This window comes from Pantherophis guttatus, chromosome 1 (assembly GCF_059756535.1).
Source record: "Pantherophis guttatus breed Tessera chromosome 1, ASM5975653v1, whole genome shotgun sequence".
Taxonomy (NCBI): domain Eukaryota; kingdom Metazoa; phylum Chordata; class Lepidosauria; order Squamata; family Colubridae; genus Pantherophis; species Pantherophis guttatus.
Genome location: NC_142063.1, coordinates 38,547,267 through 38,570,956, shown reverse-complemented (window position 1 = coordinate 38,570,956; position 23,690 = coordinate 38,547,267). Strand labels below are relative to the sequence as shown.

At 39.1% G+C, this 23,690-nt stretch overlaps 1 protein-coding gene and 1 non-coding gene across 3 annotated transcripts; both read left to right on the top strand.

The window, feature by feature from the left end:
* The first annotated feature begins 4,180 nt into the window (after positions 1-4,180).
* On the top strand, positions 4,181-12,489 carry EIF5 (eukaryotic translation initiation factor 5). 2 transcript variants are annotated; one of them, XM_060693083.2, is made up of 12 exons: positions 4,181-4,471; positions 4,641-4,874; positions 6,512-6,791; positions 6,872-6,953; positions 7,622-7,794; positions 8,404-8,515; positions 9,811-9,956; positions 10,214-10,369; positions 10,499-10,660; positions 11,094-11,258; positions 11,808-11,945; positions 12,111-12,489. In XM_060693083.2, the coding sequence occupies exons 3-12, from the start codon at positions 6,720-6,722 to the stop codon at positions 12,201-12,203; spliced, it is 1,299 nt and encodes a 432-aa protein (XP_060549066.1). In that variant the 5' UTR covers positions 4,181-4,471; positions 4,641-4,874; positions 6,512-6,719; the 3' UTR covers positions 12,204-12,489. The 2 variants fall into 2 exon arrangements, with proteins under 2 accessions (XP_060549066.1, XP_087728204.1); XM_087872078.1 differs by lacking the exon at positions 4,181-4,471 and having other exon boundaries at positions 4,472-4,874.
* On the top strand, positions 8,649-8,773 carry LOC132710827 (small nucleolar RNA SNORA28). Its single transcript, XR_009621553.1, has one exon. It is a non-coding gene; the product is annotated as a small nucleolar RNA SNORA28 (small nucleolar RNA).
* Positions 12,490-23,690: the final 11,201 nt, after the last annotated feature.

Genomic DNA, 23,690 nt, shown 5'->3' with positions numbered 1-23,690 from the left:
GAAAACCAGAATACACATAGATAATATAAGATTTTAAAAACTGGCATTACATTTTGAGATATATTCTATAATGGTTTTATTTTTAACACAATTCTTTACAAAAAGCTAGTCCCTCAAACCAGGAATCACATAGTTGTCTATTTTTCAGATAACTGGCAAGATAGAATTGGCCAGCAGACTTATTTCTTATAGATTGTATTTTCTAGTATGAGCAATATAAACATAAAATAAACATTTTAGAATAAGTCTTTTTTCATTAATAGCAGGTTTATTAGTTGTTAAATGAAAGCTGTTTATGTCACAACATGGTTAAATCCTATTTCATTTTTTTCATGCACCATTCAAATCAAAGTAGAATTCTCCTCTGGCACCATACAGTTATGTTGTAATTCATTAAACAGAAGAGTTGCATTAGGAAGTGAGAGAGTAAATGCTATGCTCTGGCAGCTTTCTAAGCAAACCGGTTTTCCTATGTTTCTCCTTGGAATAGATATATTACTGATACAATACTAATATTATTTTTGGAAGGCAGTTAAGAAATTGTGTCAAGTCATCTAGTCACATGAAATATTTTGCTACATTTTAACTACCATATTTTTCGGTGTATAAGACAAACTTTCCCCTCCCAAAAAAGTGGGTGGAAATGTTTGTGTCTTATACAGCGAATGTTGCCAAAGCCCCGCCCATCTGCTGGCCCCTGCCCTTTGGCCTCTGCCTCTCAGCAATTTACCTCCTTGCAGCAAACAGCAAACAGCCTGGTCAGCTTCAGCACAGCCTGATTTAGCACAAGCAGCTGATTGGCAGTTGGATCAGCCTCCCGGAATACCTATCAGCTGTTCCAGGCTGCAGGAATTGCTACTACCCATCGCCACCTCCGCACACCCCATTTTTGGCCTCCACGCGTCCCATTTTTGCCCCGTTCCAGGTGGCAGGGATAGGCGGAGGCAGCCGCAATCCCCGCTGCCTGGAATGAGCCAAAAATGGGATGTGCGGAGGCCGAAAATGGGCCACAAAGAGGTGGCAATAGGCGGCAGCAATGATGGGCGGCAACGGGTGGTGGCAATCCCCGCAGCCTGGAACAGCTGATAGGAAGTATTCCGGGAGGCCAATCCAACTGCCAATCAGCTGCTTGTGTTAAACCCTAACTCTAAATCAGGCTGCACTGAAGCTGACCAGGCTGTTTGCTGTTTGCTGCAAGGAGGTAAATTGCTGGGAGGCAGAGGCAGATTTTTCCCCCCTTGTTTTCCTCCCCAAAAGCTAGTTGCATCTTATACTTCGGCGCACCTTATATTCCGAAAAATACGGTATATGTAAACTCCCCTATTAAGTATTTTTAATTTAATGTTTTAACCTCTCCTGTTTCAAACAGCATCATATATGTATTTGATTAACTACTGTTAACTTTCTTTAAAAACTTGCTGCTTAGCAAACTGAAAGAAGAAACCTATTTAGGGCAGTAGCCATCAACTCCTTATCAGTCAGCTGCACTGAAAGAGAAAACACATATTCGTTCTTTAGCAATCACAAAGGCTGGTTCAGCTTTTTCACCAGTCCTGTTTCATGTGACATCGAGAATGGCCACATCAGTAATATTTTTCTTTTTGTCCTCAAGACAAAAAGGAACATGCTTCTATTGTAATAATGTCTTTTTATATTTTCTCCATTCTTCCATACAAAACTGCATGAGATCAATAATTCTTTCTTTGTCTCAAATGTTTGGGTTCGGGGACAAGAAATACCTGACTTAGCCCAGAAAATTTGTTGGTTTTATATATATATTAATAGGTTGTCCAAAAGCATTGTGGTGTCTGAAACAAAACTGCCTACCACTTACTGCAGGATTTTTTTCTTCTTTTCTTTTTCTTCATAGGCCAAGATTAAAACAATCCAGAGCAATTCAGAATCCACCAGAAGATTCTGTCTTAATATTCTATAGTTAAATCAAGTTAAAATACAATTTGGAACACCTTCAAAACAAACTAGTGCTTATGCAAAAGAATAAGTGGACACAAATGCTATATCAGGAACCAACTGATCAATAACCAGTGGGAATAATTTAGCTATTCAAGTTACTTTACTTGATTGCATGTTTTATCACATAAACCACAATTGCCGAGGGCCCACAACATAAGCTCAAACTAACGAAATAACATTATAACTTAATCTTAATTGCTGACATGAAGGTGTCCATTCTTAAAAACTTAAAAGTTCTTCTCCTATCCAAACAGAAACAAAAAGACTTTTAAAAAATTCAGGCAGCATTAATCAGTTCAATACCAGTATGTGCTTACCAACTTTGTGAATGGTTTTCTTCAATAGAGTTATCACTATCTTTTCTCTATTTCATTTTCTTCTGATTTCATTATTTATAAATCCCTCTCAAATAGATGTATATTAGTAGCTCAATATTTCATGCTCTTAATGAAATGGGATAAAGACTATAAATGTATGCTATGTTTTGCTTCAAAATCCTTTTATTGTTTACATTAGAACTGTTTTACAAATATTGAAAGGGTATTGCATTGAAACAATGTTGGCCATTATGTAGCATCATTTTATTTGCATGCTGATGTTTTGAGTATTAATGTAAACCGCCTTGAGTCTTTCCAATTTGGCAGCTATGAATAAATGAATGAACAAAATGTTATAACGTATTATGTTAAACCTTCTGAAAGGTAATTATTTGCTTTGCTAAAATTTCAGAATTTATCCATGGGAAATATCCATGGGATTTTTTTCAATATCAGAAAATATCACCAACAGAAAGGCAGGAATCCATTTTTACTAGAAGCAATAAAAATACAGGAAAACACATCAAGATAAAATTACAATTTTACTAACAACTAAAATAATTGTTAAGTGGCGGCCTTGGAAAATTCAACCTAAGTTTCCTTGAACAATATGAGTTAACATACTATTAGTGCATATTGCAAATAGAACCATAAGACAAAAACATACTCTTTAACCTATAATATGAATAAATAACACAACTCTCCATGTCAGATACAACCCACAGGGAAAAACACTATTTTTTATATTATTTCACCCTGAAAAAAAATTCCCTGTTTTTGAGGCCTGTTACAAATTTTGGATTTTGGGTGTGTGTGGTGGGTAGACTTGGGAGGGGCATTTTAAAATTATTAGCAAATGCTAATAGAAGCAAACAGAGAGCTCTTTTCTTGGCTTAAGCTCTATATTAGCAACAGAGATAATAGTATAATGGTAAAGAGATGGGGGAGTTGTAATAGAAAACTTCTGATGATAAATAGGTAAGCTATTTTCATTCACTCTGGAAAAGTGGAATTTAGTTCTCAAATGTATTTAGAAAGCAGGCTCAAGAATTCAATTCTCTGATCAATTTGTCCTTAATTATTTTCCCTGGGCTTCCAAATACCTTGTTCTTCCACTGCATTTCACCAAATGCAATGGAATTACATACACAGCAATTGCATCATTACACCGATTCCTTAAAGGGCCCTGCCACAATTTATTTCTATTTTTAAAAGTCTATACATGCAATACATGTCTACTTGATAATAAAAGCCAGGCGTGGCAATGTTTTAAAGGCTGTTTTCGTCTGAAAACACCTTAGATGACTGGGGTCAGATCAAGGTTATGATGGCCTAGGCTCCTAGAGGCTAAGGGCCTATACACCCCATCCTGAATACCCAAACAAAATCTCGAAGTATTTCACATACAGGAATGCTAAATACTTTTAACTATGCGCCTTAATAGAAATAAATATCCCGTATTTTCCTGCACACCGAAGATTAACACGAAAAGCTAAACTGCTGTCAAATGAACCGCATCAACCTTTGCAGCACGTAACTAAACTACAGGAAACACATGAGAACGGCTGACAAGCCAACTCTTGGTATTTTTTTATCCAGCGGCTTCTTAACTAAATCACAATATTCTGCACCGGAAAACGTGCCCCAAATACTGCAGCACTTTTCTCAGTTGAACGCTCAAGGCAACCAGCCCGCTCCTAAAAGGATGTAGCGATTAAAGCACTGAACGAGATATAGAAAATATATTTACTTCCCGCCTAAAAAAGAAAAAGCAACCGTCCTTTAATGCAACGGTAGCGTTCAGTACTACAGAAAATGCATTTCTTTACATGCACTCTCCGCACGCGAACGCGTAAGAAGCCTCCCCCAACAGAGAACACTGACTCATTCTTCCCCTTCGGCATAACTCTCGCGACATTCTGGCTCGCGTTGTTAAACGTGATGTCCTTTTGGGCGCTGGTATTTCTTCGATCGACGGAGCCGACAGGGTGGGAAGAAAGAAAGCGAACATAAGGAGAGGTCGCCTAACATCATGACTGACAAGCACCTGAAACCAATGAAAAAGAAGAAAGGCGCACGATGAGCCAATACGACGAGAAGGGAGGCGTGGACTCTCCGGCGGCTGATTGATCCCAGCCTTCGCGACGGTGTTGTTCAGTCGCCGCGAGAACATTCTAGAGGTAGGTACTTGGCGGCCATTACAGCTGTGCCCCTCCCCCTCTCCTTTTAAAAAAACCCACCCTAATGCTGCCGCTATGGCAGATTTGAGCTCGGTTTGAATTTAGGTGCGGGCGCTCCGCCGCCTGACTAACAATGCTGCCTCAGCTGATGGTCTTTCCCTTCCGGCAGAGTAACCGTCAAGGCTGATCCCGCTGATCCCGCCCGCCTCAGGACGCTTGGACCCCCCCTCCCCTCTCCTGGCGGTTGCGGCGTCCGCCTCCTCCGCATCTGTATCTCTTTAGAAAAAGCGCCCGGGTGCTCGGTGACACCCTCAGCTCCGCCATCGTTCTCCTCGTACTAATTCGGCTTCGTCACAGCCCGGGGCGAGCAGCGTTGGGTTTATGTCTGTATTGGACGAAAACGGTAAGTAAAAAAAGAAGGGGGACGGGTGGGAGAGGTTTAGCATATGAAGTGGGGGACGGCTTCTCTTTGCTGGTGGGGCTGCGTGACGGAGGGCGGGATGGTGAGGAAGACGGGCGGCGGTCTGAAAGCGCTTGCGGGGGGTCGTTCGCATACACACACACACGCACCCCTCATTTGTGTAAGTGGAAGGTGTTAGTACTGGCTCGTAATGCTTGTTATCCCAAATAACATCCTGTCGGACAGAATGGCGAGGTCGAGTCTGTTGGGGACGGGCGGATAAGACACCGCGACCGCTCCCTGGTCGAAATTGCCCTCCGAAGGGTCGTTACAAAAACGGAGGTCGTTCTCGAGAAGGAGCAGCGGGGGCAGAGGGAGGAGGGCAAGAAGGACTCGTAGTTTAGACTTCGGCCTTGGACCGCATTGCCCGAAACAGGATGCGAGAAGGGCCGTGTAGTCCAACGCCTCTAGAAAAGAAGCCTGCAAATATGGAGGTGGCGTCTCCTTCCCTTAACCGCCGCTGGCGGTCACTTTCCCCCTCCCCCCCCTTCGCCTTCTTGAACGAACGCGCGGCTCCACAAGATGGCGGCCGCCAGGTCTTCCGCGCCTCAGTCCTCGTGATGAGAGGAGGGGGGGGCTGGAGAGAGGCGGGCGGAGTGCGCGCTCTGTGGCGCAGTTCCTAAACCCGCAGTGTGCGAAGGGGGAGGGCAGCGGGCGGCTCCGCTCGGGCGCTTTCGAGGGTTCGGGAAAAGGGGCGGCGAGGCGGGGAGGGCTGAGCGGCGACTGCGCTGCCGCCGCCTCTTTGTATTTAGGGCTGACTCAGTGCTTAATTGCTGCATTTCTGAGTCATTCCGACGCTGGGGTGAACAGAGGGAGGAGTTCATTTTTTTGAAAGAAAAAAAAAAGTGGGTTTATGCGCGATAGCTTCTTCGTGGTTTTATCTCTTTAAGATAAAATAATTTGAGTTCCTTTCTCTTCTCTCTTCCCCCCCCCTTTTTAGGATTTTTTTTTTCCTTACAGCTTCATTTGTATTTCATAACTATTTTAGGCACGTGTGTAGATCACGTGGAGAGAAAGAAATTCGGTGGTTTTTAAATTCATCTGCTTAAGCAAAAGAATAAAAGCCTTGATTTGTTCTTTCAACGGCAATTACATTTATTATGAGGCATAGTATAATTAGGTCACTGGGATACTTTTTAGAATATTTTGCTCTTTTTTAAGAATTAAATATTGTTTTTCTCAACTCCACAGTTCCTCTGTTTCTTAATAGAGGATACCACTGAAGTAACTATTGGCTGGCAAACTAATATATGTCTCCTACCAAAATTAAGAACTGGTTAACAAATAACCAGTAAAAACTTCAGTGAAAACATTTCCTCATTCCTGGTCATAGAACAATATAATGTAATAAGCTATAACTGTTACCAAGTCCAGAAACATAAGTCTATAACATAACTGATTTATCATACCAAGTTTGTAGTGTTCTGACAAAATCACCATTCATAATTCAGTACTTTTTGCTGGAGGTTTTATGTTGAGTATTGTATAAAAATCATAGACAAGTTATGATGCTTGAATTCAAACAAAACAAATGTGGGCATGTGTGTAAAGTATAAAAGCTTTCTATATTAATATTGCAGAGCTGTTGCGCAGCCATTGGTACCTGTATTGGGGAAATATAGCATACAAGCAAGAACCTCACAGCCTCAGTGGCGAAAATTTTTTCATGTCAGAGACCGAGAACTCTTGCAGTCGTTTATGTCATCACGTCTTCTCCAGACAGAAGATACCAAAAAGTTGCAATCAAAGATCTCTCCATCTTATTGATAAAGCTACTAATAAGCCAAAATGTCTGTCAACGTCAACCGCAGTGTTTCAGATCAGTTCTATCGCTACAAAATGCCCCGTTTGATTGCCAAGGTAGATGTTTCATTATTTCTTTAAATGTGGTTAAAATTGCCAGTTAATGGTGTGATATCATATATGAGTTTTCTTTTCAGGTTGAGGGCAAAGGAAATGGGATAAAGACAGTTATCGTCAATATGGTTGACGTTGCAAAGGCGCTTAATCGGCCTCCTACGTGTAAGTTCTATATAATTTTCCATTGAGCTCCATTTTATTAGTAACATTTTTAAAGAATTTTTTTTAGAAAATACAATAGTACTATAGTGTGTGTGTGTGTGTGTGTGTGTGTGTATGTATGTATGTATATATATAGTACACACCATTTTCTCATTTTCATGCCCCTTCAGTTTCAGTTGCCTCATGGAAGAGCGAGATAACTGTCAATAACAGTGCTATTGTCACTATGTCAGTTTAAATACAGAGTTTTGTCTTCTGCCTCATGGTGTCAGCAATTTTTAAGGCAGAAAGGAAAAGAGCTGACTTGAATAGCTTTTATAGTAATGATAGCTATTGTGCATAGTACTCTGAAGCAATGCATAATTATTGTTTTGAGGCATTCCATATTAACTAAGGAATGTTGATTCTGTGCAGAAACAGTTAATGGATGTGAATTCTAAAGGTGGTCTTAAAATTGTAGTAAGATAATAAAAAATTATTATTGCTTTTTTCATGAGTAGATGGAGGAAGAAGTAGGAAGAACTACTGGAAGACCCAGTATAGTAGTTTGGAGTTGAGTGGTGCTAAACATGAATAAAATGAAATAAATTTGCAGAGAGTTAATCAGAAGTGAGTGGGAAGGTAGTTCATAGAAAACTTCATGCCTAATTTTTCTTATTTCTTGAAAGATCCCACCAAATTTTTTGGTTGTGAGCTGGGAGCGCAGACCCAGTTTGATGTTAAGAATGACCGTTACATTGTCAATGGATCTCATGAGGCGAATAAGCTACAAGACATGTTGGATGGGTTCATTAAAAAATTTGTTCTCTGTCCTGAGTGTGAAAATCCTGAAACTGATCTGGTAGGTGATGCTTCTAGAATGCTAAGAATTTATAAAGAAAACTTGTAAAGTTTTTTTTTTTTTTTTTTAATTTGCAATCCAGTTTCAGCAATCTCACTGAAACAATTTTGTATTTGGTCAACCCTGAGGTTTTCCGTGAAGTGGCCTACCATGTCACACTAAATTCTTTCAAGAAAGGCAGGAGATACTTGTCTTGTAATTAGACCTATTTAGCTAACATTTCAAACAGGAATACTTCAGTACTTAATGAACAAATAGTATGTGTGACAATACAAGGTAGACTAATTATATACCAAATTACTTGTGAGTGAATTTCAGTAGGCTTTGTGGTAGTAAGTTAAATGCTAAGCTCCCAAAGCTCTAGCCATTTTAACATTGCAGTAATTTAAAATGGAGATTTCCAGGCTGCTTTATAACAAAGCAAAACTATTAAAACAAGCTAGTCCAGAATTTTCTACACAAAGCCAGTTAGAGCATATATTGCTTGCTTTCCACTATTTCATTTTCTTTAAAAAACGACTCTTTCTATTTTCTTTAGAAAATAGAAGGGGTAGCATATATAGATGTAAATGAAATAATTGGTAGTAAAACTATTGCTCTCTTTGGCAGCATGTCAACCCTAGGAAACAAACTATTGGTAACTCTTGCAAAGCCTGTGGCTATCGAGGCATGCTTGACACAAACCATAAACTCTGCACGTTCATCCTTAAAAACCCACCTGGTGAGTGTTTGTTCTTGATTTTGATATTTACCTATAAAGGATCATTTATTTCCTACTTAATTGAGGGAGAAAACTGGAGGATGTTTTCTATGTGTGTTGGAACTGGTCTGGAAAACTGCCATTTTCTGCAGGCAAGCAACACTCTGTGGTAGATAACTTAGCTGTCTATCTCAATTTAAGCTTGCAATACTAAACATAGCCTGACCTATTCCAGTGGTCTTTAAAAATGAGGCCATCTGTTATACAGACTGTAACAATATATTAATGATGTTCTCTATAAGCAAACATATTCTGGAGTGTATTTGGATATATTAATTTTCAACTTTGTAGTATTGGCATTGAAAGTATCAGTGACTGAGCAAATACAGGTAGTACTTGAACTTAACAGTTCATTTAATGGTTATTCAAAGTTACGATGGCAGTGAAAAAACTGACTTGCAACCATTTTTCATTTATGATCATTGCAGCATCCCCATGATCACATAATCAAAATTTAGAAATTTGGCAACTGGCTTCCTGAGATCATGTGATCCCCTTTTGTTACCTTCTGACAAGCAAAGTTGATGAGAAAGCCAGACTGGTTTAATAATCATGTTACTCATTTAACAGCTGTGGCAAGAAAGGTTGTAAAATGGGGCAAAACTCAACAAATGTCTCACTTAGCAACAAAAATTTTGGTCTCATTTGTGGTCGTAAAATGAGGACCGACCACCTGTACTAGTACATTCCATGCCATGTGCAATTAAGGCAGACTTGGATTAGTATTGTACATAATAACTTATTTTCTGTTGCTTTAGTTTTTAGTTTACAAATTTAAAAAATAACCGTAAATTAGAAATTAGAATGTCCATAACAGGTTGGTTGCTCGATTATTTGAGCTAGAAATAAACTTCAGTGGGATTTCTACACCTTTGGAAAAACTAATATTTACTTTTTGTTACTTGTTAGTCATATCCCCACTTAACTTCCCTGCAGGAGTCTGCCGCAGTCTTGTAATGCCTGTATTCTAGAAGATAAAATTGTTCTTAGAAAAACATTTCAGTCAAAAGCCTGATAAATTACATGTGGAAAAGTCATTATTTTTTACATATTCAGACTGAACCAAAAGTTGAATGTATAGGCTTTGCAATTGGACAAGCTCCTGTGGTTCAAAAATTTGTACAGAAGCAGACTGATTTAAGATTATCCAAGTACACCTTGACATGATGGACAGCTAAAGCAGAGTTTGTAAATTAAAAATCTTTGAGTGTATATCTGTTAAAAATATTCCATTGGACTCTTGCTAATGTTTACAGAGAGCAGTGAGTCTGGTACAGGCAAGAAAGAGAAAGAAAAGAAGAATAGAAAAGGCAAGGATAAAGAGAATGGTTGTGTGTCTAATACTGAGACACCACCACCACAGTCAGCACCACCAGAAGAACTTAGTCCTCCAAATGTAGGGGTAAGTAGATCTGGCCACAACAGATGTATGGTTTCATTGTAAAATGTATGGTTTCATTGTGGTTTCTTGAAGATGAGTGTGAACATATGGTGACCTTTTTCTGGTAATTAAAGGGGTCTCAATTTTATGGTTAATTATTCAGGGGAATAACTAGATAACGGGTTATTTTTTCCAGGAAAATACAGTATCAGAGTAGTTGAATTGTGTATATTTCCTTAAAAAACTATGTATGAAAACGGTTACCTTGTAAATTTCAGGAAGAGGAAGATGATGACTGGGGTGAAGATACCACTGAAGAAGCCCAAAGGCGTAGAATGGATGAAATCACTGATCGTGCAAAAGTACTCACATTGACTGATGATCTAGAAAGGACTATTGAACAAAGAGTCAATTTACTGTTTGACTTTGTTAAGGTATTTCAGATAAATGGCGTGTTTTCCTCATTTCAAAAACTTTTTAAAGTTGAAATGGGATAATTTCAACTAGTGAAATAATAACTTGAAAAATGTGTCTTTTAAAACAAAATGTCTTTTCTGATCCAGAAAAAGAAAGAAGAAGGTGTCATAGAGTCTTCCGACAAAGATATTGTGGCAGAAGCAGAAAGATTAGATGTTAAAGCTATGGGCCCTCTGGTGTTGACTGAAGTCCTCTTTGATGAAAAAATAAGAGAACAGATAAAGAAATACAGGCGCCATTTCTTGCGTGTAAGTTTTTTTGTGGATCAAAAACATTCTCCTGAGATGATAGGGCTTTCTGCTTCCTGTCCCAATCTGATTCACTACAGAATGTATAAAATTTGCTTCATATCCAGAATAAAAACACATCATATCAAAAAAGGGGACGTTGTGGTTTGGGTTTTTTACTGGTGGCCTTGGCATTTACTATATTGGCCATTGAAGGTGAATTAAATTTTAGCTTCTTGTGCATGCAGTTTAATAATACAACAGCATGTAGTATGTAGTATTTCTAGAAAATTCAGTTTGTTGACTGAGCCAGGTCTAAAGACACAAGTCTGCATTTACCTGGCTTATTTTATTTGTGTGAAATTTCTGTTACTGGTAGCTTATATGATTAGGCAACTGGGCTACACATGCTAATTTACACCTATTTTCTAATACATTCTGGTTCACATTTTAGTTCTGCCACAACAACAAGAAGGCCCAGCGGTATCTTCTTCATGGCTTTGAGTGCGTAGTAGCTATGCATCAATCACAGCTGATTTCTAAAATTCCACACATCCTGAAGGAAATGTATGATGCAGATCTTCTGGAAGAAGAAGTCATATTGAGCTGGGCAGAAAAGGTCAGTTTTTACAAATCAAGACAGACCTTGCAAACTAAACTACATAATCCCTAATATTTGAAAAATGACTTGCATTGCAGGATTTGTGCTTAATAGAACTTCATTGTTGATTCTGAAAAGGAAGAACTACACTCTAAATCACAGGTGTCAAACTTGCGGCATCACGTTGCCGTCACGTCATTTTGCAATGGTTTTTCCCTTCAAGCTGGGGTGGGCGTGACCTGCACATGACGCATCCAGTTCACGGGCTGCCAGTCTGACACCCCTGTTCTAAATGAAATCTTCAGTGGGGGAGGGGCAAGCACAAAATACATTTATGTGGCATTGTTGATTACTTTTCTAAATGTGAGAATCTGGAAAGGTTTTTGAGTAAAGTAGGCTAGCTAGAGCTTGAAGTAGTTGTTCTTTGGAACAGCTATTTTCCATTCAAGGTAAGATTTCATGGATAGAATGTTCCATCCTTGGGACTAAATACTACTTGGGTTTAAAATACCCTACTTATAAAACAAGTCCTCATAAATTGTTTCAAACTTTCTTTTGGTGTTTTAGGCCTCAAAGAAATATGTTTCTAAAGAGCTTGCCAAAGAAATTCGTGTCAAAGCAGAGCCATTCATTAAATGGCTGAAAGAAGCTGAAGAGGAATCGTCTGGCAATGAGGAAGAAGATGATGAAGATGAAAACATTGAGGTGAGCTTTAAATAAATGTTCTTTACCCACATGTATTGGAAGCTCTGATTTGAAAATGCATGTTAGGTTGAAAGGATTTGTTGATCCAGTGCTTTGCTGCTCATTTTATAATAATAAAAAACCTCAAATGTGTGTTACTGTAACTGAACTTATCTATTCTTGCAGGTGGTGTACTCCAAGACAGCCAGTGTACCTAAAGTTGAAACAGTGAAGACTGCAAACAACAAGGAGGATGACATTGATATTGATGCTATTTAAAATGAATCAACCTAGTTTCCAACTTCTCTGCATCTCTTGCCAGAAGTGCAACCTTTATGCACAAGCTATAATAGCTATAAACATCGTGCTATACTTCTTGAACTCAAATATATGTTACCATGACTGGTATTTGTAACTAAGCTTAACAGATGAGAGGAGTTAATACACCAGCAGACTGATCCAAGTTTGCTGTCTGGCATGTTTCTTTTAAACTTGTATTGGACATAAATACTTGGAGCACATTTATACAGTTGTGAAAATAAAGGATTTGGTTTTGGAATCTTCAGTCCCGACACATTTTAGTGTTTTTTCTAAACTAAAATGGGCAGTAATCAAAAATTTGATTGTGAGCCCATTTCATTCCCATCCAAGCATTTTTCATTTTCCACTTTGTATACTCATGGAGAGGGAAGTAAACGGGATATTATTAATATAAAACCTGTCTTAAGATACTCAGTGGCCTGGGAAAAATTACTATGGTTAGGATGTAATCCATATAGAATAGCTATGAAATCATGAGAAATATATGATTCAAAGGAAAGACTGGGAATTTTGTGGTGAACTTATATTAAATTGATGTTCCCCTGCTACCCAATTTAAATGCCTTTTCTTTTTTTAAAAAAAATGCATATAAAACATGGAGAACTGAGTTTCTTACCACATCTGTGACTACTCTGCACTTCGCAAATGATTTGGGTGTGTTTCCACAGACAGACAATCATCAGGACTGAATTCTAAAAGACTTACTGGGCAGTGCAGGAAAAATTGGAATGCCAATCTAGTCACTAAATATTTGTTTAAATTTGTATCCTTTTAATATAGAAAGGTATTGATAAGTGATGATAAGGAAAATTAAAGGGCATTTAAGAACAAAATGTAGATGTGTTTCTTGTGCAGTACAAACTTCAACAAGTCAGTGTTTATGAGGATAATGGGCAGTGTTCATTGGAGGGTGAAAAGTTGGAGAAGGCAGTTTAATTACAGCATGCCCCTTAGTTCAGCACCCATAGTTAAGAATGAGTATCTAGCAAAATTTATATGGTATTATATAATGCTATCTGGCTTACATACAAATTTGACTTGAGGGCAGGCCATATGAACTGAACTTGGATTCCTAAAGGGGGGATTACCTGTATAAATATTTAGTACTTAATATCACAGCAAGAAAAACAGTAAAGTAGGAACAAATGAAGACTTGCTGGGGATTACCTGTATAAATATTTAGTACTTAATATCACAGCAAGAAAACAGTAAAATAGGAACAAATGAAGACTTGCCAAAGAACTTGAACAAATCTACTCTAATGTCTCAATACATGATCCTGTGTCACTGAATTGTTAAAGGATACTCTTCCCCCTTTTTAAACATTGGAACATAAGTAGCTGGTTATTTCATGTAATTATATTCCAAGATGAAACATTCTGAGATAAAGATTGTTTCAGGGTTAGAACTTTTCATAATGGACTGTTTTATACACCTAAGTTCTTTAGCAAGTTCAACTGACTAATTAGAATATTTTCCTTGGGTGGAATCGCCCAAGAGCAATTTCAGCGCAAAAGCAGTTTTCCCATTGAAGCTATTTTAAATCCAAAATCATGTCCAAAAGTCCATATACTTGATTATCCATGGTTCAAGAGCAAATCTTGTAATGTTGGTTACAGGTTTTTGGCTGAAACCATAGAAATCCTGGAGTTTTGCATGGCGAGTCTACATATGTGGAAAGACAATATTAACATAGAAAATTCTTCCACCTTGGCTTTTACTGCTGCCTGGAACAACTTGGTTTTGTTTCTGTACAATAAAACTACCCAGTTTTATTCTGTGAATGGTCTAAAACAATTTGGTCATGGACCATCTGAAGCCAGAAAAGAATGCTTTTCATGTCTACCACAGAAATAGCTGAACCAGACCACTTGGAAAAGTAACCCTTTGCTCCAACACTTGCTGAAAAATCGCTCTTCCTAAGCTACTGTAACATGAAATTTTGCAATTATTTTCTACTCTGCAACAGAAAAACCATATCTAAAGAATGGTTTATTAATGTATTACCATGTTAATTATAATACATTAAGTATTAGGAATTCAAAGGTATAATTAACTTTAAATCTGAGCCTAAAAGAAAATGGGAAAAGAAGACACTACTGTATAAATGGAAAGAGCTTCAAGGAAAGGCCAATGATGTGAAAGTAGAGAAATATAGGGTCTTGTCTAAGAAAATAGACTTAAGATATGGTCAATTTAAGGCTGGTGTAAGGGCAGAAGTTCAGGTCAGAGGCTGCTTGTTGCCTAGAGTCTTGAGTTGCCCTTTTAAAAATCTTTTTAAAATTTAAAGATACGTTTAAACATGTAATTAAAGAGATTAAATAACTTAAAAAGTCAGTTTGGTCCAGTGCTTAAACCACCAGGCTAGAAACCAGGAGACTTAATTCTAGTCCCATCTTAGATATGAAAGTTGGTTGGATGACCAGGCCAATCACAATGTTGTGTTCATAATATACTTCAGTAAGGCATTTGACAAAGATCACAACCTCCTTCATGGTAAGATAGAAAAATGTGGGATAAAAAGCATCACCACCAGATGGATTCATAACTAACTGACAAACTGCACTCAATGTGTAGTCTTTTATGGAACTACATCTACATGGAGGGAAGTCCCAAAGGTTCCATTTTAGGCCTAGTACTATTCAATATCTTCATAAATGGTTTAGATGAGAGAATAGAAGGAGAACTCTTCAAATTTGCAGATGACACTAAACTGACTTGAATACTGTACACTAACAAAATGGAATTCAATGGTGAGAAAAGTAAGGTTTTAACTTAAGAAAGATCAAATTCACGGGTACAGAATAGGTGGTGTCTGGCTCAAAAGCAGTAACTGCGAGAGGTAACTCAAGAGTCCTAGTGGACAACCACTTAAATATGAGCCAGCAGTGCAGCTGCCAAAAAGCCAACCAAATTGTAGACTGCATTAACAGAGGAATAGAATCAAAATTACATGAAGTGTTAATACTACTTTAATACCTTGGCAATATTGGATCCAGTTTTGGTCACCATAATATAAAAAAGATTTTGAGACTAGAAAGAGTGCAGAGAAGAGCAACAAAGTTGATTGGGGGCTAGAGGTTAAAACATGAAGAATGGTTGCAGGAACTGGGTATGTCTATTCTAATGAAAAGAAGGGCTAGAGATGACATGATAGCAGTGTTCCAATATCTGAGGGGCTGCCACAAAAAATATTTGGTCAACCTATTCTCCAAAACACCTGACAGCCATTTGTCTGAAATAACATACAGGGTCTCCTGCTGGAGCAAGAGTTTGGACTAGATGACCTCCAAGAACCCTTTCATCTATGTTATTCTGTTAGTCTCTCAATCCAATTCACCTCAGAGAATTGTTGTCAGGAAAGTAGGAGGGCAGAGTAGTGAGTATTTGCTTCCTTGAGTTACTTGTAAAAATGATAAATGGGTATAAATTGAAATAAATGTATAAATTTAGCTTTTCTACAAAACCCACTGTCATGTTTGGCCCTTGATATGACTCCAGAGTTGTCCATTCCTATGCAACGGGTAAGTTAAGAGACTGAACTGTGAAGCACGTGGTCTCTTTACCACATACATAACCACATTGGCTATTGGAAAGCAGCAACACAATATGGGAAATAATATTAATACTGCTAGATCTTATAGGGTTGTTATGAATTATTTATGAATTATTTATTGATTTTATTTATTTATTCAATTCAAATCTTTATTGTCAGCGCACAACATACGTACAATGAGATTGGTTGAGCTCCCTCAGTGCACCAACTATATGGCCAACTATCTCAAGTTCATGACTGAGCAGCTAACAAAAAAAACCCAATAAAAACATTAAGCAAAATTATAAAGTAGGCATATGATTTGAACATTTGAGAACGTTAGAGTAAAATAATACCATTATAAATGCAACTCAATACTTTGCAATGAGATTTAATATTTTCTTGAGTATGATATGGCTTATTCTCGTTGAAAAAATAATGCTACTTAAAAGAGTGCTACAGCCATGTTTCTGCCCAAAAGATGAGTTGTCTCATCCTTCAGAAACATTCATTTATCAATAGAGGTAATTTCTTTAGATTTCCTGTATGATCAGTTTTGGCTTTTCTCAGCAGGAGGCAGCATCTAACTACCAAATCAGGGTTTAGAAATCAAAGTTGGTCAGTTTATTTAATATTTGGATGAAAGAACGCCAAAAAGTTATGCCAAGGCTGGTAGGGTACACTGGAAGCAGGGGATCCTACCGGCTGAACAACCGGTTCTCTGCGCTCGCATGCGCCGTTTCCATAAAATTGAACTTCCGCGTTGCAAACAAGGAAAGAAGCAAGGAAAACAGCTGAGGAGGGACAATTCAATCTGCCGCCCCTGATCAGCCGGGCTTCAGAAGCAGAAATAAAGGTCAGTATAATCCGGGGGCAGGCGGGTGGGCCCACTTTCACAGCAACAGAGAACCGGTTTGCTCTCGGCAGGAAGTGGGAACTATCGGTTCGGCCAAACTGGTCCGAACCAGTAGAATCCCACCACTGACTGGAAGGTATGAAAAAAACAATCCCAGAAAAAAGAAGTCCATGGCCAGCTGCTTCCAAGAAAAAGAAAACAGACTTGGAAGAGACTTTGTTCTTATACTTGGTAAGAAGGGAAAAAAAACCCTAGTTAAATTCATTTTGAACTCAATCGGTCTTAAAGATATATGAATGTGAATCTTATTACCAGTAGGATACAGCATCCTGAGCTGATTAAACCTGTACTATTGGTGCACAACTTTTTTTCATAACTCTCCAAAATAAGATCAGAAAGAAGGAAGGAGAACCAGTTTGGTGTAGTGGTTAATGCACTAGGCTAGAAATCAGAAGGCTGAGTTCCAATTCCACCTTACATAGGAAGCCAGCTGGGTGACTTTGGGCCTATTGCTCTTTCTCAATCCTAGGAATAAGGCAATGCAAATCACTTCCAAAATCTTGTCAAGAAAACTGCTGGAACTTGTCCAGGGAGTCGCCAAGAATTAACACTGACTTGAAGGAACAACAAGAAACCAAAAAACTCAACAAAGAGGGGAAAAGGCAAAACAAAGCTAAATGCTTTAATTTCATTTCATGTAATCACTGATTAATCAACACACACACTCACTATATATATTTTTATATATCAAATTTATATTTGCTGATAAAGAAATAAAGGGAGAGTAGTATAGATCTATTTCAAGCTATTTAGCTCTCATCAGCTAGCCATACCCTTACTCGGATTCGAACTTGGGTTGCCTGCATATTAGGCAGTTGTATTAACCTTGAAGGGACCTTGAAGGTCATCTAGTCCACCACCCCCACTCAAGCAGGAGACCGTACTCCATTTCTGACAGATGGCAGTCCAGTCTCTTCTTGAAAGCTTCCAGTGATGAAGCTCCCACAACTTCTGAAAGCAAGTTGTTCCACCGATTAATCGTTCTCACTATGTGAAAATTTCTCCTTAGTTCTGGGTTACTTCTCTCCTTGATTAGTTTCCATCTGTTGCTTCTTGTCATATTTCTGACAAGAAAAAAAATCACATTTTTCTGTTTCATGCAGACAGTCCAAAAGAGGTTTTTAAAGCTTAATTTTAATGAATCTGGTGTGGGTTGAGGATGTACTGCTTAAGCAGTGTTTTTAAAAATATGGCAAATTGAGAAATTATACCTATATATCTCCCAGTTGTTTTTCATATGGTAAAAATAATGTCCTTAATGCTATGCAGCAAGGATACAGCAAGAGGGCGCATTTATAGTAACAAATTTATTTTTTCATTAGTGGGATACAGTATCATAGGAATATATTTAAGGTGTTTATCAGACTACGAGGAATATATTATTTTAAGATACCTAATATAGAACCGGGGCTTTTTGATTCACATTATTTCACCTCTTATTTTCTTTATTAATTTTATGAGCTATCAAGATAGAAAAGAAAAAAATACAGCTGCAGGGGTGATAGAAAAGGTTAAGATAATAGACACCGAAAGCCTCTCAGATTTTTATGTGTGTCACATGTACTGTAAAAGGAGGTAGAGCTTTAATTGTGAAGTTGTGGTTACCATCTTGAGTTTTGATGTGAAGCTGCTACTGCAGGGGTGGGCAACTGTGGCCCTTTTACAACCTGTGGACTTCAACTCCCAGAATTCCTGAGCCAGCTTGGCTGTCTCAGGAATTCTGGGAGTTGATGTCCACAGATTGTAAAAGGACCACAGTTGCCCACCCCTGTACTACTGTATACTTCTTCAAGTCATAAAGAAGCAGGGGTGAAATCCAACAGGTTCTGCCAGGTTCTGGAGAACCGGTAGCGGAAATTTTAAGTAGTTCGGAGAACTGGCAAATACCACCTCTGGCTGGCCCCAGAGTGGGGAGGGAATGGGGATTTTGCAGTATCCTTTCCCTGCCACTCCCACCAAGCCACACCACTCCCACCAAGCCACGCCCACAGAACCGGTAGTAAAAAAAATTGGATTTCACCACTGTGAAGAAGCTATATCTAGGCCTTCTTGTTGTGGTGTCAGAAGTAGAGATGTGAAAAGAGATGCACTGGGGTAAAGTATGTGTAAAAAGTATGTGGATAACAGCATGATCTGTCATCCACTGGCCAGTTCACATAAGCTCTGAGAAATTTCACACAAACAAGCAGCTAAATGCCAAGTTGCTCCTGTGCCTGAATGTGACATATAAGAAAGGGCAAAGTTTCAATCACATCATAGCAACCATCTTGACTTTTTTGACGCCCCTTCTCCCAGATACCCCTGGCTCTATATAAATTAGCATACATAGCTTTCCAGGCATGAGTCTAAGTATCGTCCAATTTGCTTCGTATTAGGCTGGTTTTAAAACAGGTTACAGATGGGGCTGTTTCAAAAATGGCAAGCCAAAATCAGTGGCTGGGGAAGGGGTTATGATGGTAAGAGTTCAACTTTCCTGGACATTTTGATATAACGCTGAAGATCAGAAACCCTAAAATAAATAATTGCAAATAAAAAATTCATCAAGAAAACACTAAGCTCAAATTCATCAAAAGTTTTAACATCTCATAGAATAAACTCAACCGCACTTTTTCGTGTGGCTGTTGATAAAAATTGGATCGCCAACATGATCGCCAACGTCCGATGATGGATATGGCACAAGAAGAAGAAGACAGAATAAACTGAGACTACAATTTCTTATTACCTGTCTCACTGATGCCAGAATACCTGTGTCATATTATTGTAATGGTCACTACCTTTCCTGTTCCTCACACCTACATTTCTCCTCTTTTTCTCCCTCCCCTCTTGACAACAGCTGAGAGTATCTATCACGCATTTTTCATGCCATATACTACATCAATTTAATTATCCACAAACACTTATGCAACAATGCATCACTTAATCTTTAAGATATCACAGGATGATTTTTTCCTTTGGGGCTGCAAAAATTACACAGTCCCTCTCAATTCAAATTGACACTCAACAGCTTCCCCAAGGGGCTTATAGAGTGATAAAATGAGACAATTATGATCCCTGCCTTACATCTTAAAAAGAAAAGAAAAGGCTGTGGAGAGAAAAAGAAACACCTTCCTACATTTACAGTTTACAAGGGTTCGATTCAACATGACTAATTTGTATTGTAAGAGGAAGGATTTTGGTTAAACTGAGAAAAAATGCAATAGGAACAGCTCAGTGATAGCTCCAAATGTAAAGTACTGTAACACAATTTTTCTTTCCCGGACATCTTCAGGCATTGGCTAGATAGATATGTATCAGGCAAGTGTTACTTTTGTTTTTTGTTTGTTTGCCTCAAGCTGGATTATATGACCTACTAAGTTCCAGATTTTATTTTTCAGTTGATGAGCAAAGAATACGGAAACAAGACAATTATACTACCATAACAGGACAGGACAAAAAACAAGACAGCCACATCCCTGCAAACTCCTGCGCCCCCTGCCCCTTTTGCTGCCCGCGGCACCGACTGTAGACCTCGAGTGCCTGCTCCTGTGCCATGGTGGTGGCCCGCCTGCTCTCGCCCTGCACCCAGGTGCCGCATCCACATAGCCCGAGCTACCAAGCACCCGCCACAGCAGCCCCACTGCAAGCATTGCCGCCCCCGGGCTTCCTTGGCAGAGCGGCCACAGGCAGCAGAGAGGCCTCCATGTATGGTGGGTAATCACAGAGGACTACAATGGCAGTCCTGGCGCATCCTGCAGCTTGGCGCAGGTCTTGGCAGGGATGGCTGAGGCACTGCAGGTGTTGCTGCTGCCGCCACTCCTGCCTGCGGAGGCCCGGTGGCCCACTGCAGCCAAGCTCAACCCCGAGCGAGGTGCTTTGGCCATGGCTGGGCCGGCCAAGCTGTGTCTGTCGAGGCTGCCCTCGGTGCAGCTGCCCGGAGTCTCGCTGCTGGGCACTTGGAAAGAGTAAACTGGACCTGCGGGAGGAAGGGAGGAAGGGCAAGTGTCGCATGAGGCCGTCTTTCCCAGGAAGAGTCTGGCCTGATCGCTGTCTAGTCTGGTGATTCCTGAGGCAGATGGGCTTTCTGAGCTTGCCGGCAGGTGCTCCGGTCAGTCAGTGCTCGGGTGATCAAAGCGGAGAGGAGCAGGGGGGAAGGGGAGGCCTCAGACCACCATCACCCTAGAGTGGGAAGCACACTCCCAGAGCAGCCGCTGCTCTGACTGGGGTTTGGAAGCCTCAGAGGCAGAGTTTGGGGGAAAGAAAAATTTCTGCTGCTTTCCTTGCATGCAGCCAAAAGCAGAAGCAGCAGAAGTCTTTCTTTCTCTCCCCCAAACTCTGCCTCTGCGGCTTCCAAACCCCAGCCAGGGCAGCAGCTGCTCTAGGAGTGTGCTTTCCACTCTATGGTGACGGCTGGAGCTGGAGCTTGCAGGGAGAGCTGGCCCAGGCTGTGGTTTCCGCGTGGGTACTGGTGGTGGGCGCTGGTAGCATTGGCTATGAGCTTAAGGACCTGCTGCTCACTGGCTTTGCCTACATCGACATGGTGAGGCCTGGGAGGCGCGCAAGTGGAGGGTGGGGACGCACTCGCATGGCTTGGTGCCTTCAGGCTGCTTGCATTCTAGATGGCGAGATGAAGCAGCGGGCTACCGTTGTTCTATATTGTGGCTGTGACTAGCTGAGCTGAAGGTCTTTCCTTGTGATGGCCAAAGCAATCAACTACCCTGTGAGGAAGGGCAAGAAGATCTGCTTCAGAAATGATGGGCTCATCTAGAACACCCCAAATCTCTAATTTCTACCATAGCTGGCCATTCCTGGAATAATTTGCCATCAGATACTGGTTCCTTGACTAATTTAATTTTCCTTTATCTTCCTCAATTATTTCACTTTCTATATATTTTCTTTTTATAATGTTAAGCCTAAAAGGACAAAGGTTAATTTATATTATATTTTTAATTACCCTGTCCATCTTTTGGACAGAAGAATAAAGTATACTTTTAATAAAAACCAGTAGAGTAATCATCTATGTTGTATCATCTATGTTGAATCTAGCAAATCACAGAAGGGTATTTCAATTTTTGTTAACACCAAGGAGATTAATATAATTAACCTACTTCTACTTAGTTGCTGCATTAACTCATGTACTGTAAGCCCAGTTTTCAATTGGTTTCAATATGATTAATTATAGAGAATGAGGCTACCAAGGGCCACTAATCCTGATGGCTACATAGCACCTTCATCATTAAGAATAGATTTGTTAATATCAATTGCCAGTATAGTATATTTCTTAATATACTCTGTCATTGGGTACTAATGTAAATTAAAGAGAAATTAAACAGATTTGGGCCTTTTCTCATTGCTGCATCCTGCCTACAGTGATCTCTGCCTGTCCAGAATCACCTCTTTATGTGTAAGATGGAGATGAGGCCCTGCTTTGGCACAAGAGTTTTACTTGGTCTTTGAGTAGCATGCTGGGGATGGTACTCAAAATGTGCTGGCAAAGACAAAGAATTTAGTGAGGCCCAGAGAAATTCGATATTGGTTTGATTTGACTTAATGAGTACTATGCATACAGGTTCTTAAAGCAGTATTAAAACGAGCAAGAGATGATGGCTAGAAAAGAAATGCCTTTTAATATAATGGTGGCTTGACTAAAAGCTAGAATAGAGGTAAAAAAAAGAATACACATTTTTATATAATAGAATAAAAGCAATAGCTAGATGGAAAGATTAGAGGTTGAAAGATGGTATTATTATGTATATTTAAATAATATGGTAACTAGCATTAGAATGGCGTACTGAAACATTGAAGAACTAAACAATGAAGGACTATATTTCAATACAAACATGTGTATCAACACTAGGACTAGTAATGGTGGCCTGACTATAAGCTTGAATAGAGGTAGAAATAAGAAATAAGGGGAATAGTAGTATATACATTTTTATATAATAGAATAAAAGCAATAACCAGATGGAAAGACCAGGTTGAAAGATGGTATTACTATGTATGCTCAAATAATATTGTGATTGGCATTAGAATGGCACATTGAAATTCTGAACAGCTAAATAATGAAGGATTACCGTATTTTTCAGAGTATAAGATGCACTTTTTTCCTCCTAAAAGAGACTGAAAATTTGGGTGTGTCTTATACTCCAAATGTAGCGATGGCGGTGAAAGGCTCCACCCAGGTGTCATTACTTACTGCTTTTAAAAGGTTAAAAAAAGGCTCTGATGATTGCGCACCACAGGTGTATACTATTCGCCTGAATAGGTTGTAAAAAAATGCTTTTAAAAGTAAAAAAAAGGCTCTGACGATCACAACTGTGGCGCATGATCGTCAGAGCCTTTTTTTTTTACTTTTAAAAACATTTTTTTTACAACCTATTCGGGTGAATAGGTTTACCTTTTTAAAAGGTAAAAAAAAAAGTTGGCCATGCCCACCCTGTCACATTACCCCTCCACCAAGCCACGCCCACAGAACCAGTAGTAACAAATTTTATATTTCACCACTGCAGTAAACTAATGTGCTGCAGCAGAACAGACTAAGGATGCTAGCCAGATGAATACCTAGTAGGCAGATTTTTTTCCCCTATTTTCCTCCCCAAAAACTAAGCTGCGTCTTATACTCAGGTGTATCTTATACTCTGAAAAATATGGTATATTTTAATACAAACATGTGCGTTAACACTAAGATTACAAATGTTTGACTAATGTAATAAATATTATTAATGTTATTATTGTTATTTGTATCAAAATGAATGATATCCAGGTGCCACACTGTTCATTATTGATGTTGATGAATATTTAAAAATAAAATAAAAAAAATACAGAGAGAGAGAGAGAGAGAGAGAGAGAGAGGCCACCTCCAAAGTTTTGAAGGGCAGGGAAGAACCCACAGTTACAGATTACATCCTCTTCAAATAGGATTTCATATCATTTTATTATAGAAACCACATGCTACTTTATTTACTGTTTGATTTTCATTCAGTTTTTCGCTTTCTATTCAGGAGCTCAAAGCAAGGCT

What these genes read in the sequence shown, in the direction of transcription:
- EIF5 (XM_060693083.2), top strand. Translation starts at nt 6,720, where the DNA reads ATGTCTGTCAACGTCAACCGCAGTGTTTCAGATCAGTTCTATCGCTAC. An exon ending in TTAGTCCTCCAAATGTAGGG is followed by an intron (nt 9,957 to 10,213) that starts GTAAGTAGATCT and finishes TGTAAATTTCAG; the next exon opens with GAAGAGGAAGATGATGACTG. An exon ending in TACTGTTTGACTTTGTTAAG is followed by an intron (nt 10,370 to 10,498) that starts GTATTTCAGATA and finishes TTTCTGATCCAG; the next exon opens with AAAAAGAAAGAAGAAGGTGT.